Here is a 12,329-nt window from a genome sequence, read left to right as displayed (position 1 = left end):
CTCTCCCCTTCCCCCCTCTTCTCCCCTCCCCCCCTCTTCTCCCCTCCCCCCCCTCTTCGCTCCTCCCCACCCTCTCCTCCCCTCCCCCCCCCGTTCCCCTCCCGTCCCCTTCCCCTCCCCTCCAACGCCCGGCAATGCGGGTACTTCTGCTCGTATCTATCTTCTATCTATAATTCCAGTAATCTCTCTGTGTGTGTTTGTCTGTGTGTATGTCTGTGTGTCTGTGACCGCTGTTTCTCGACAACCACGGGTCCGATATACTTTAAACTTGCCAGGTATATTGCTGGGGACCTGAGGATGTGCCTTTTCAAGGTTTCATATTAATCGGAGAAGTAGTTACCGAGCTATGTCCAAAAAACGATTCAACCAATCAGAGAGCAGCGAGCTATCACGTGTGCCGAACGTGCCGAACAGACTCTGCCTCGGACGGCACATTTGAGAGCGTATTCATTTATTTCACGTTGGCAAACTATGTTGGCGTTAAACTATGTTTTAAAACTAATTAAAACTAATTTGCGATTCATCGTAACTGCGATATGCGACCTTCCGGACAGTCAAATGAGGACGTCACTTCCGGACTTACGGATAGTCATAGTGACGACGTACTGATGCTGAACGTGGCGAGCAGACGCTGTAAGGTACGATCGATTGTAGTACACGTTTATAATAACTCTGCCGATACAGGCCCGATTAACTGCAGCGCCATCCGAGCTGCGGCGTCGGGACGATACATTCATTGTACGGTCACATCACGCACTTACGGGCACGCCCATGGGCCCATGGGCACGCCCATGCATGCATGGGCGAAGACATTTTTTTTTTTTTTTTTGGCAAGGAACGGGCACCCACGTACGGGCACGTCCTAGGCGAATGGACCAAACCATTTCATGTAAATAGAGGGGGGGGATATAATTTTAGATATATATATAGTACGGGCATGCCCTAGTCTATCTATAATTCCAGTAATCTCTGTGTGTGTGTGTGTCTGTGTGTTTGTTTGTTTGTCTGTGACCGCTGTTTCTCGACAACCACGGGTCCGATATACTTGAAACTTGCCAGGTATATTGCTGGGGACCTGAGGATGTGCCTTTTCAAGGTTTCATATTAATCGGAGAAGTAGTTACCGAGCTATGGCGATTTAGCCGTTCGCCGTTCGCTTTGGCTTTGCGAATGGACCAAACCATTTCATGTAAATAGAGTGGGGGGGGGGGGGGTTCTACCGTACTCGCAAGCCGTTCGCTTTGGCTTTGCGAATGGACCAAACCATTTCATGTAAATAGAGGGGGGGGGGGGTTCTGTGGTCGTTACTGCCACGTGGTTTCAAAGTTGTTTTTTGTTGTTGTTGTTTGCACGCATGTTTTTTTGCACGCACGTACGGGCAAGCACGTACGGGCAAGCACGTACGTGCGGGCACGTCCTAGTATATATAATCAGACTAGTATCCAATTTTTGAAAGGTTTTAAATGGAAAGGAAAACCCATAACTGAGAGTCTGCATTTAGTATAGATTTCCTCGCATCAGAAAGGAGATCGATTGACTTTTTCCCATCCACTCTACCCACCCCATCCACTCCAGCCATTTGGCAAATCCCAAGAATCCACTCATTGATCCCCCAAATTGCAGGAACATACATTATCCAAACCCTTGAGTGCATTGTCTACTGGCAACGATTGCCGTTGTTCATCCATTCCCCTGTATTTTATATTGACAGGGCTGGTAGGAAGTGGAGATGTGGACGGCTGATTGTATACCTGTGTTGTAATTGTGTTTTCTGTGAGACGGTCCTGTCAAAAGGTGAAAGTGTTTTTTGAGTTTGCTTTATTGCTCACCCTACAACTGTGTTAACTACCCCTGCCACCAACGTCAAACCCCAACAACAACAACAACAACAACAACAACAACAACAACATTAAAAATATATTCATTTTAAATAATTATAACAATACATTTGTTGTCATACATTATCAGGATGTAACAGAACAAAAAGAACAGAACAAACAGTGGGGAAAAAACACCAACAGCAGGGTTGAGGGACAAAATAGAGGGATACTTAGACAAATAAGGAACTTGAGGGGCCAAATGGCCTCCTCCTGCATTCAAGTTCCTTGTGTGTTCTTGGGTATATGCAAGTAAGAGACATTGAACAGCCTCAGGAAGCCAGTCCCACAAATGGGAGAAAAGAGGAGCAGAAAATCTGAGTGCAGTAAGGCGAGAAAAATATATTTACGGTCTCTGGTCAGCGCGCGCATCGATTTTGACCTTGCGCGTCAACAATGTTTTTTTTCAAATTTGGTATCGACGTTCGTGCACGGTTCTCCCCTACAAAACTGCGTTTAGTTTGTCCAAATCCAACCAGCCGTTCCAAAGATATGAGTAGTTTTGTGTGCCGTTACGTCATGAATCCAATAGGGACGTTGCATGTGACGTCATCGTCTTAGTCACGTGACCGCTTGGGTGGCAAAACATTGCTTCTGCACCATACGTCATGGCGGCAATTTGAAACTCGTCTCACATATAAATTTCCCCCTACACGATGGTAAAGAGTTGTTGTGCTGTCGGATGTACAGCCCGATTTCATCCGGACGACACAACGCTAAAACGGTTTCATAGCTGCCTTGACTGCAGCTCTCAGGTGAGAATATGGCTCATGAGGTTGTTACCTTCGCTCGCGAAGTGAAAAGCAGGATTAGGCATTTGGTTACGTACATGTGGAGTGTGTGTGGCGTACGTGTGGAGGTGTGTGTGGCGTACGTGTGGCGTACTTGTGGCGTACTTGTGGAGAGTGTGTGGCATATGTGTGGCGTACTTGTGGCGTCCGTGTGGAGTGTGTGTGGCGTACGTGTGGCGTACGTGTGGCGTGTGTGTGGCATACGTATGGCGTACTTGTGGTGTACGTGTGGCGTACGTGTGGCGTACTTGTGGAGTGTGTGTGGCGTACTTGTGGAGTGTGTGTGGCATACGTGTGGCGTACTTGTGGCGTCCGTGTGGAGTGTGTGTGGCGTACTTGTGGCGTCCGTGTGGAGTGTGTGTGGCGTACGTGTGGCGTACGTGTGGAGTGTGTGTGGCATACGTATGGCGTACTTGTGGTGTACGTGTGGCGTACTTGTGGAGTGTGTGTGGCGTACTTGTGGAGTGTGTGTGGCGTACATGTGGCGTACTTGTGGAGTGTGTGTGGCGTATGTGTGGCGTACTTGTGGCGTCCGTGTGGAGTGTGTGTGGCGTACTTGTGGCATACGTGTGGCGTACGTGTGGAGTGTGTCTGGCGTACTTGTGGCGTATGTGTGGAGTGTGTGTGACGTACGTGTGGCGTACGTGTGGAGTGTGTGTGGCGTACGTGTGGCGTACTTGTGGAGTGTGTGTGGCGTACTTGTGGCATATGTGTGGAGTGTGTGTGGCATACTTGTGGCGTACGTGTGTAGTGTGTGTGGACCGTGGAGTGCGTGTGGCGTACTTGTGGGTCCACACGGGTCCACAGGCAGATGACACAGCCTCGGTTTCTCGCAATACCGCGAAACGCCTCAACGGGCAAGCTACGGGCGTAAACTGACAGGTCCGTCTGACGAAACGACAGCTTTCCCGCTATGTTTATGCCACCCAAGATGGCGGCCGGAACCGGTTGCCATGGACGACGCCCACGCGATGCAAGGCCTCTATCGGCTGGATATTGTCATTTATTGAAACGAAGACGTTCTTTGTCGGGTTCGTGTGAAGCAACCAGAAGGCCTAGAGAGCTGTGGGTGGTCTCGTTAGTTAGGCCTGGATCCTATCTCGTTTGTCATGAAGTAGTAAGTGTCTGTGATAATCTGGTGGACAGGGAGAAGAGATCGTGGGAGACCATCGGCCTGTTAGACCACTTGCGCATGCGCAGTGTTGACGCGATCGACGCATTGGAATGTTTAACGGTACGGCGAGGCGATCTCGAGATCGAAATGGCAGTCTATAATATGCTTGAAGAACTTAATAATTTTCAGAATAAATACATTTTAAAATAACTTAAGCTTGTGTTCATTATTTACAAAAAAAAGGCCGACAAGTCCCATTGGCTGTCTTTAATTTCTCTCTGGACGGCGCCACAGCAGATGACGAGGACCGCAAGGCATGAGGACACAAAAAACACCTCTATATGTGCAATCCATGCTTTTCAAAAAAAAAGAAAAAAAAAAAAAACCGCATCGCTGCATCAATTCTGGAACTTTGGTCTGACCAGAGACCAGCAATATATTTTTTCCGGCCTAAGCCTGGTTTTTTGGGAGGTCAACCAGGGGTGCCTCCTCGAGTTGTCGGGTAGGTTTGAGGGCTGAGAGAGCAGAGGAAGCTTTAAAAACAGAGGCCTGTCTGCTAATTGAGAGCAACGCGCTTCGTGCTCCGGCCTCATTTGAGGAAATGCCAATCATGTTGAAACTTTAGATTTAGAGTCAAATCTGATTCTGGGGAACCAGATCATAAAAGAGAGGCACAGTACTTGCTGAGCTATGGGCAAAGGTCCTTTAAGCTGTGAATAATTCTGATTTGTCAAGGAATGCCATGGAATTATGGAGGATGCACAGTCTGTTACTGGCTTTGGAAACCAGCTTTGCCTTACGGTAAGCCCAGGAAGGGTAATGGCTGATCACATGGCCTAGAATTTCAAGAGGTTGAACCTCTTCCAGTAACTAGCATGGAAATAGATAGGTGGGTATGTTTGACAATCCTTTAGTCTAGTAGGAAGACTAGGTCCCCCTGCACCCCCGGAGATATACTTCTAATCAGTGTTTCTAGATTGGAAAAAATGTGTAGAAAATGACTAGCTATGGCCCCAAGCTGCAAAAATGTCCCACATACCATTTTTATGCAAATTACTGCTGCCATTATCAAAAAAAGACTAGGTCCCCCTGCACCCCCCGGAGATATACTTCTAATCAGTGTTTCTAGATTGGAAAAAATGTGTAGAAAATGACTAGCTATGGCCCCAAGCTGAAAAAATGTCCCACATACCATTTTTATGCAAATTACTGCTGCCATTATCAAAAAAAGACTAGGTCCCCCTGCACCCCCCGGAGATATACTGAAACTGGCAGTGACTGGTGATTGAAATGCGGTGCCTTTTTGTGTTTCAGGTCGAGGTACGTGAACTCCCCACGATCTACAGCAACCAGGAAGAGACTGATACCAGGGTGGTTCTGTACCTCCATCATGCTGCTACCATCGGATACAAGAACGCTGTAGTCAGAACACCGGACACAGACATCCTCCTGATCCTGCTCCACCATGCCCACAACATCAAGCTGACGGTGTACCTGGATACAGGGTCAGGGAAGCATCGCCAACTTGTCAACGTCTCTGAGCTGGCAGAATCCCTGGGAGAGGACTACTGTGCCACTCTCCTGGGGTACTATGTGTTCAGCGGAGAAGACTGCACCAGTGCCTTCAAAGGGAAGGAAAAGTCGGGCCCTTGAAAAAGCTGGAGAAGAATCCCAGGTTTCACAGGGCATTCGGTGAATTTCACAGGGTATTTAGAAAAATAAAACTTTGTGTTAACGTCTGTGTAGACGGACCTTAATATGAGTCTATTATTTCGTAAAACTGTGATTATTTTGTAAATAAAGCACTAATTAGCATACTAGTATACCATAGACACATGTAATCATGTTATGAATAGTTCTATCATGATCTATGCCCTTCAAAACATGGGTCTAGACACCTTCATTTTTCAATTATCTGCAATATTGGCTGAGATATGTCAAAAATCGTTTTTTTGATAATGGCAGCAGTAATTTGCATAAAAATGGTATGTGGGACATTTTTTCAGCTTGGGGCCATAGCTAGTCATTTTCTACACATTTTTTCCAATCTAGAAACACTGATTAGAAGTATATCTCCGGGGGGTGCAGGGGGACCTAGTCTTCCTACTAGACTACTTTGCACTGGAGTGACAGGGTAAGACAATAAAAATTTCCAGGATTGAAAAACATTTTTACATTTTTCATGCCAACATCTAATCACTTGCACACCAGCAGAGAGAAATGCAGCTGCTGTCTGCCTGTCAGTGAGATGGGAGTACTGTACAACACAATGTGAGGTAATCTATAACAAGGAAGAGAGGGTTTTGCAGAGTGCCTGAATGAATGAATGAATGATCGTTTCAAGGCCATTTTCCCCGCTATAGTGGGGGTTAGCCTTGCGGGCCCCATGACAATCATGGTTCCCTGTTTGAGGCAATGTTTTTATGGCCGGATGCCCTTCCTGACGCCAACCCTTGGTCGCCTCTTATGATGCGCAGGGATACGGTGTACCTATTCTAAACCGGGGTACACACCGTGATCATTCATCCCAGCAAGCTGGTACTCAATTTTCCGACCTCGGAAGGATGACAGGCTGAGTCAACCCCGCTGGTGTTAATTCAGCGATCGACCGGGATTCGAACCCAGGATCCAAGGTATCCCAAGCCTGCACCCTAACCGCTAAACCGGCACCAGAGTGTCTGAGAGATCGTTTTTGTAGAATAGGGCTAAATGGGAACAAGACATTGCTTTGGGGCACTCCAACCTCCCCTGGGAGAGGAGAGAAGAGGTCTTTATTGATAGCAAAGCATTGACTGTGTGAGTGGAGAATGCCAGAAAGCCAGGTATGAAGGTGGCCTGGTATACCTGGTAGTGGTATATACTTCACTGGTATGAAGGTGGCCTGGTATACCACAGGCAGCGAGCTTGACAAGTGGAGCAACCCAGACTTTTAAATGCATGAGATATGTCAAGGCAGAAGATCCAGATCACTTGTTTGACATTTAGGGCCTCCGATGACATTAACGAGAAAGACGCAGCAGCATTTCCATGGTTGAGTGAATGGGAAAGAATCCAAACAGATGGTCAAGAGTTCAGAATGTTTGAAGAGAGGAATGACTTGACTTCGGTAGCATCGATAGAATCCACGGCGTTGCTTGGAATTGGAAACGAGCTTACTGGCTTATCATAGAAAGTATCTGTTTTTGCACCCTTCTTGTGAAAGGGAGTAATATTGGCATACTTCCAGGAAGCTGGGAGGCAGCCAAAGAAGGACAGGTTAAAGAGATCAGACAAAGAAGAAGCAAGAGCAGCAAAGCAGGATTTGAGAATATGGACATTTTGATGATGAAGAGTCGAGGCTGGACCGAGGTTTCTCTCTCATCTTTGGTAAGAAGAACACAAATTCCAGTAAATAGCGGGTATAAAGCGGTAAGATCAGCAGGGCAGAGCTGGACTTGTTGGACACACGAGATTTAGAGGCAAACACCAAGTTGAGACATTCTGCTTCATCCTTAATGGAGTCTGAGGTGACGCTGTTTGAGATGAGTGAGGGCATGGTAGTGGGAGGGAGAGGGACTTAACAATGTGCCAAGAGGACTTTGAGGAAGTTGGAGAGTTCTGCCTTGAGATTAAAAATATACTATTTTCTGGCTTGCATAAGGATGGCCGCACTTATTGTGAGCCTTACAGAGCTAAAAACAGCTGCTGAACTGAAACTGCCTCGACACACAATTCAGGATACCAAGGCCGAGAAGATGGATAGAATAGCCGCATGTTGAAATTCCCAGGCTGAAAATACCAGGGAAGTATTCCCAGGCCGAATCAATATCAGGTACTGTATCGGAATGGTAGTCCAATCGTTTTGTGTGGGGGCTTTGCAGGCCCTGACAGTTGGCCTGTGTGAACAGATTCTGCTGCATCGACGTCACTTTCTAACAATAGCCAGAGAGATACGGGCTCCGACAAGAAAATGGTCAGAGGAGCCAAGAGGGACAGACGAGGAACAGGAGAGGTAGAACGGGAACTTTGTCATTACCGGTCAATAAATGTTGACTCCATCAGATAAGACAAACTGGTAATCGACTCACTTAAGTCACCAACGTCTCGTCTTCTACCCAGGAGTCATTCGGAGAGAGTCGTGTTGTTGCATTACCTATTCCCAAGGCCTTTGATAGAGTATTGATAAGTGGCCCCAATGTAGCATTTCTCTTCCTCTCGTTTCCGGGCTGGAAAGCTTCCTTACAGGATGCCATGTTTCTCCCCGTTTGGATGGTTTCCCTTCCAAGAGGTTCAATATTGGGCTCACAACCCCATTACATTCAAGAACACCAAGAACCGATCCCTCATCTAAAAGTGAAAAATAATGTTCCCTCTCTTTCTTTCATGTCCGACACATCCCTCACATAGACTTTCACGAGGATACACAAGCCACTTGGACACAGGAGGATGCCATTCGGAAAATCCAGCCTGCGCTACACCTACACCGTATTATTGAAATTCAACTGTTTATCAACTTTAAATTAATTTGGGGCAGGGTATGATGGGTGTAGGAGTGGGGATGAGAACAGTGGGGCAAGCACAGACACAATCAAAGTGTTTTATAAACATGTGATACATAATATGACAAAAATATATATTATTAGCTCACCTGGAACAAAGTTCCGGGGAGCTTATCCGTCTGTCTGTCAGTCAGAGCGTTGTTGTCCGTCCGTCAGTCAACAGACAGTTGTCAGTCAGTTTCAGTTGTCGTCACGTCAGTCAGTTGTCAGTCAACAGACAAAGCGCGTTGTCCGTCTGTCAGTCCGTCCGTCAGTCCGTAAACACTTGCAACTTCTTCTCCGAAACCGCTGAAGGGATTGTGAACAAACTTGGCACAAAATTATATTTGTTGTGTTGTGACTAAAGTTTGTCCACGGCATTTAAAAAATATCGGGGTATAAGGGGGTTTACCGGGGTCAAAGTCGATCCAGATTTGACCCCCCAAAATAGGAATTTGCTTTTTCCTCAGAAACTACACACACGATTTCGATGGAATTTGACCACAACCATCACCACCTGTGATGTACCAAAGTTTGTTCACGGCATTTAAAAAATCTGCCCCTTTAGGGGTTTACGGGGGGATTTCCCCCCCAAAATAGGTATTTGCTTTCTTTTCTGAAACTACACACACGATTTCAATGAAATTTGATGAAATTTGACAACAACCGTCACCACCTGTGATCTACCAAAGTTTGTTCACGGCATTTAAAAAAAATCTGCCTCTTTAAGGGTCTACGGAGGGGGGGGGGTTGCCCCCCAAAATAGGTATTTGCTTTATTCTCAGAAACTACACATACAATTTAGATGAAACTTCACCACAAACCATCACCACCCGTGATGTACCAAAGTTTGTTCACGGCATTAAACAAAAAAAGTGCCTCTTTATGGGGTCGACGGGGGGGGGGGGGGTTGCCCTCCAAAATAGGTATTTGCTTTATTCTCAGAAATTACACACACAATTTAGATGAAACTTCACCACAAACCATCACCACCCGTGATGTATCAAAGTTTGTTCATGGCATAAAAAAAAAATCTGCCCCTTTAGGGGTCTACCGGAGCCCCCAAAGCCCCCCCAATTTTTGGGGTTTCCCCCCAAAATAGGTATTTTCTTCTTTGTTTGTTTAAAGTCTTTTGATTATGTTTGTATGATTCCACATGCCGCGCTGTCTTCTAGCAACCATTGAAATTGGTTTAAAATACATTTAGTCGGTGTAGTATACTGTTTATTCTACCAGGTGAGCACCAGGGGTATTGCCCCTATGTTTATTATTATCATTTAACATTCTAAAAAAAAAATAATAATTTGGGGGAGGGGGGGGGGGGGGGGGGGAGACAGACAAGTAAACATGTTTTAGGGTTTTAGGGTTTAGGGTTTTAGGGTTACAAGTAAACATGGTTACAAGGTGAGAAACGCACAAACACAGCCAACACATTCACCTTTTTTATGAGATCCTCACAATCATGACACAGGTGAACAAATTAAATCATCGTCTTCTTTCTGTCTTCTACCGACTCCTCTCCGGCCTTGCACCCCCAGCTCTCTCTGGGCTCTGTCCACCAAATATTCCTACAGGTCGCACAAGATCTGCCAGCAACCCTCTGATGGTTAAACGGCCAAAATCTCGGCTCTCTGCTCACCTTCACTCTTTCATTCCTCTTTTCTCCCACCTCTGGAACAAACTCCCTCACTCCCTTCAATCCCACTCCTCCCACCAGGTCTTTAAAACAGCTGTTCACCACCATCTCTTATCTTCCCCCATCCAAAACCTTGATCTTTTCTACCCCCGCTAATTCACCCCAGATCCACCTTGTTTGAAATTCCAACTTCTTTCCTGGAAGTCCTGGCAGTGTCCATATGTTTTATACCTCTCCCACCCCCCCCCCCCCCCCCTTTCCCATGCCTTCCCCCCAAAGCCCTCTCCCTCCCACAGATCTCTCGATGTCTCCATGTCTCTCGGTCCCTGCTCTCAAATGTTATACTTGTGTGGTTCCCCCTCTCTCCCCATCTTATCTCCCGCTCCCTTTATTATATGTCTTATGCGTCCGTTTGTTTTTTTTTGGCATTAATGTTAGCTCTTGCACAAGCCTCGATCTTGTGTACAAAAAAAATTGAAAAAATATATTATCTCTTCATTTTGAGCATTAAACAAGCCAACGGTAAAATAAAGTAACTGATGTTATCAAAAGTTGTTTGTTTAGCATTCCCATCTGGCTCGTGATGTCTGGAAGTCATGTGTATTTGTGCATGGTCTACTAATGTCCTTGTAATTCACACAAAGGGAACTGATGTCTACTATTTTTGTCCTGAATGTGATTTATGTAAAAGCGCAAACGGTTGTAGAAAAGAATTTGCAAGCCTTATGAGTTCCAAACATAGTCGATGGTATACTTAACAAGTGCAAGTATGGAAACATGTATGGTTCAGGATTATAGAAACAAATAGCATAGGAATGTATTGATGAAGTCAGAAAGAGGCGTCAAAGTAAGTGTTATCACCTGAAAGGCTTTTTTGGCCACCTCGTCATCCTTGTCTCCAAATCGCCAAGGACTCCTGGTGTCTGCCTCCTCCCCATCCCGCTGCAGGCTCTCCCCAAAGATGTCAATGAACAGAAAGGTGTAGTCAGCAATATGTATGCCCAAGTGAAGGGCATGAACTAGGAGGGAGCGCATGACGCTCAGTTGACAGCAGAAATACACCACTGGGGGAATGAAGAAGGGGTTTTAATCGCAAATAATATAACAGTACTGTATATCACATTTACAATAGCTCAAATTTTATGACTTACCTCTTGACCTTTTTTTTTTTTTTTTTTTTGGGGGGGGGGTATACAAGATCGAGGCTCGTGTAAGAGCTTTAAATAGTAAACTAGGAAAAGAACTCCAAGCAATCATTCTAATCTACATCCACTGGTAAACATTACGCCAGAGATGTTCGGTAAGCGTGTAGCCTTACATTACATGTCTGAAAAAAACTTTTTTTTACTACGCAACATTTTTACAACACCAACTTTGTTTTTGTATAATCTTTTACAAACATATTCTGAACTTTCAAGTGAAAAATAATCTGTATTTAATTTTTTACGCCGACACTGGATCCCAAATTCACGTATCAACCCTTGTGCTGATAATCGCGTAAACAACCTTTCCCCACTATCTTAATCTGTAGTAACATTAACAATCTTTTGCACCTTTTTAATGTGGGAAATCAATTTCGCACACTGCACACAGGAGAGGAGGAAAGTCTAGTTTGTAGTGGTTGTGCAAGCGTCAAACTAGGACAGATACAGTGGCCTGCAAAAGTATTCACCCTCTACCAATAATGCCACATTTAGATGAATTATGAATTATGTAAAAACATTTTTTCCAAATGAACTTTTTTATTCATAACTGAAGAGATCAAAATTAACACTGTTTTAGTTGAAGGAGGTCACATGTCAGAATACCAACAAAAACATGTACAATCAAAATTCACTGCTTGCAAAAGTATTGAGCCGTTTAGGTCAGTGCTGGGTGAAAGCATCTTTTGCAGCAATGATTGATATGAGTCTTTTTGGGTAGGTCTCTACCAGCTTTGCACAGTGAGATGGTGAAATCTTTGCCCATTCTTCACGTGAAAATTGCTCTAGTTCTACCAAGTTTGATGGGGATCATCGATGGACTGCAATCTTCAAGTCTCACCATAAATGTTCAATTGGGTTCACGTCAGCACTTTGACTGGGCCACTCAAGAACATTTATTTTCCTCTAATTCAGCCACTCCAGTGCGACTTTGACTTTGTGCTTCGCATCATTGTCCTGCTGAAATGTGAATCTCCTACCCAGTTTCACATTTATGGCTGACTTATGCAGATTTTCATTAAGGATTCTCCTGTAATATGCACCGTCCATTATCCTATCTATCCTGATAAGCTTTCCAGTCCCTGTTTATGAAAAGCAGCCCCATAGCATGATGCTGCCACCACCATGCTTGGCAGTAGGGATGATGTTAACTGGGTAATGTACAGTGTTTGGCTTGTCTTCTACCAATTCC

At 45.3% G+C, this 12,329-nt stretch overlaps 1 protein-coding gene across 5 annotated transcripts in view; it reads right to left on the bottom strand.

Moving 5' to 3' along the window:
• LOC137416274 (atrial natriuretic peptide receptor 2) overlaps positions 1 to 12,329 on the bottom strand; it is a 219,980-nt gene that overhangs the window by 176,755 nt on the left and 30,896 nt on the right. For all 5 annotated transcript variants that reach the window (XR_013624921.1, XM_078786474.1, XM_078786476.1 and 2 more), the window contains exon 2: positions 10,797 to 10,999. Coding sequence is in view for 4 of the 5 variants with exons in the window: in XM_078786474.1 (XP_078642600.1) it covers positions 10,797 to 10,999 (203 nt within the window). In the remaining variant the exon portion in view is untranslated. The remainder of the gene's footprint in view (positions 1 to 10,796; positions 11,000 to 12,329) is intronic.

This window comes from Myxine glutinosa, chromosome 11, assembly GCF_964187855.1.
Source record: "Myxine glutinosa chromosome 11, kmMyxGlut1.1, whole genome shotgun sequence".
In the NCBI taxonomy this organism is placed as follows: Eukaryota; Metazoa; Chordata; class Myxini; order Myxiniformes; family Myxinidae; genus Myxine; species Myxine glutinosa.
This window is presented reverse-complemented; position numbering and strand designations above follow the sequence as displayed.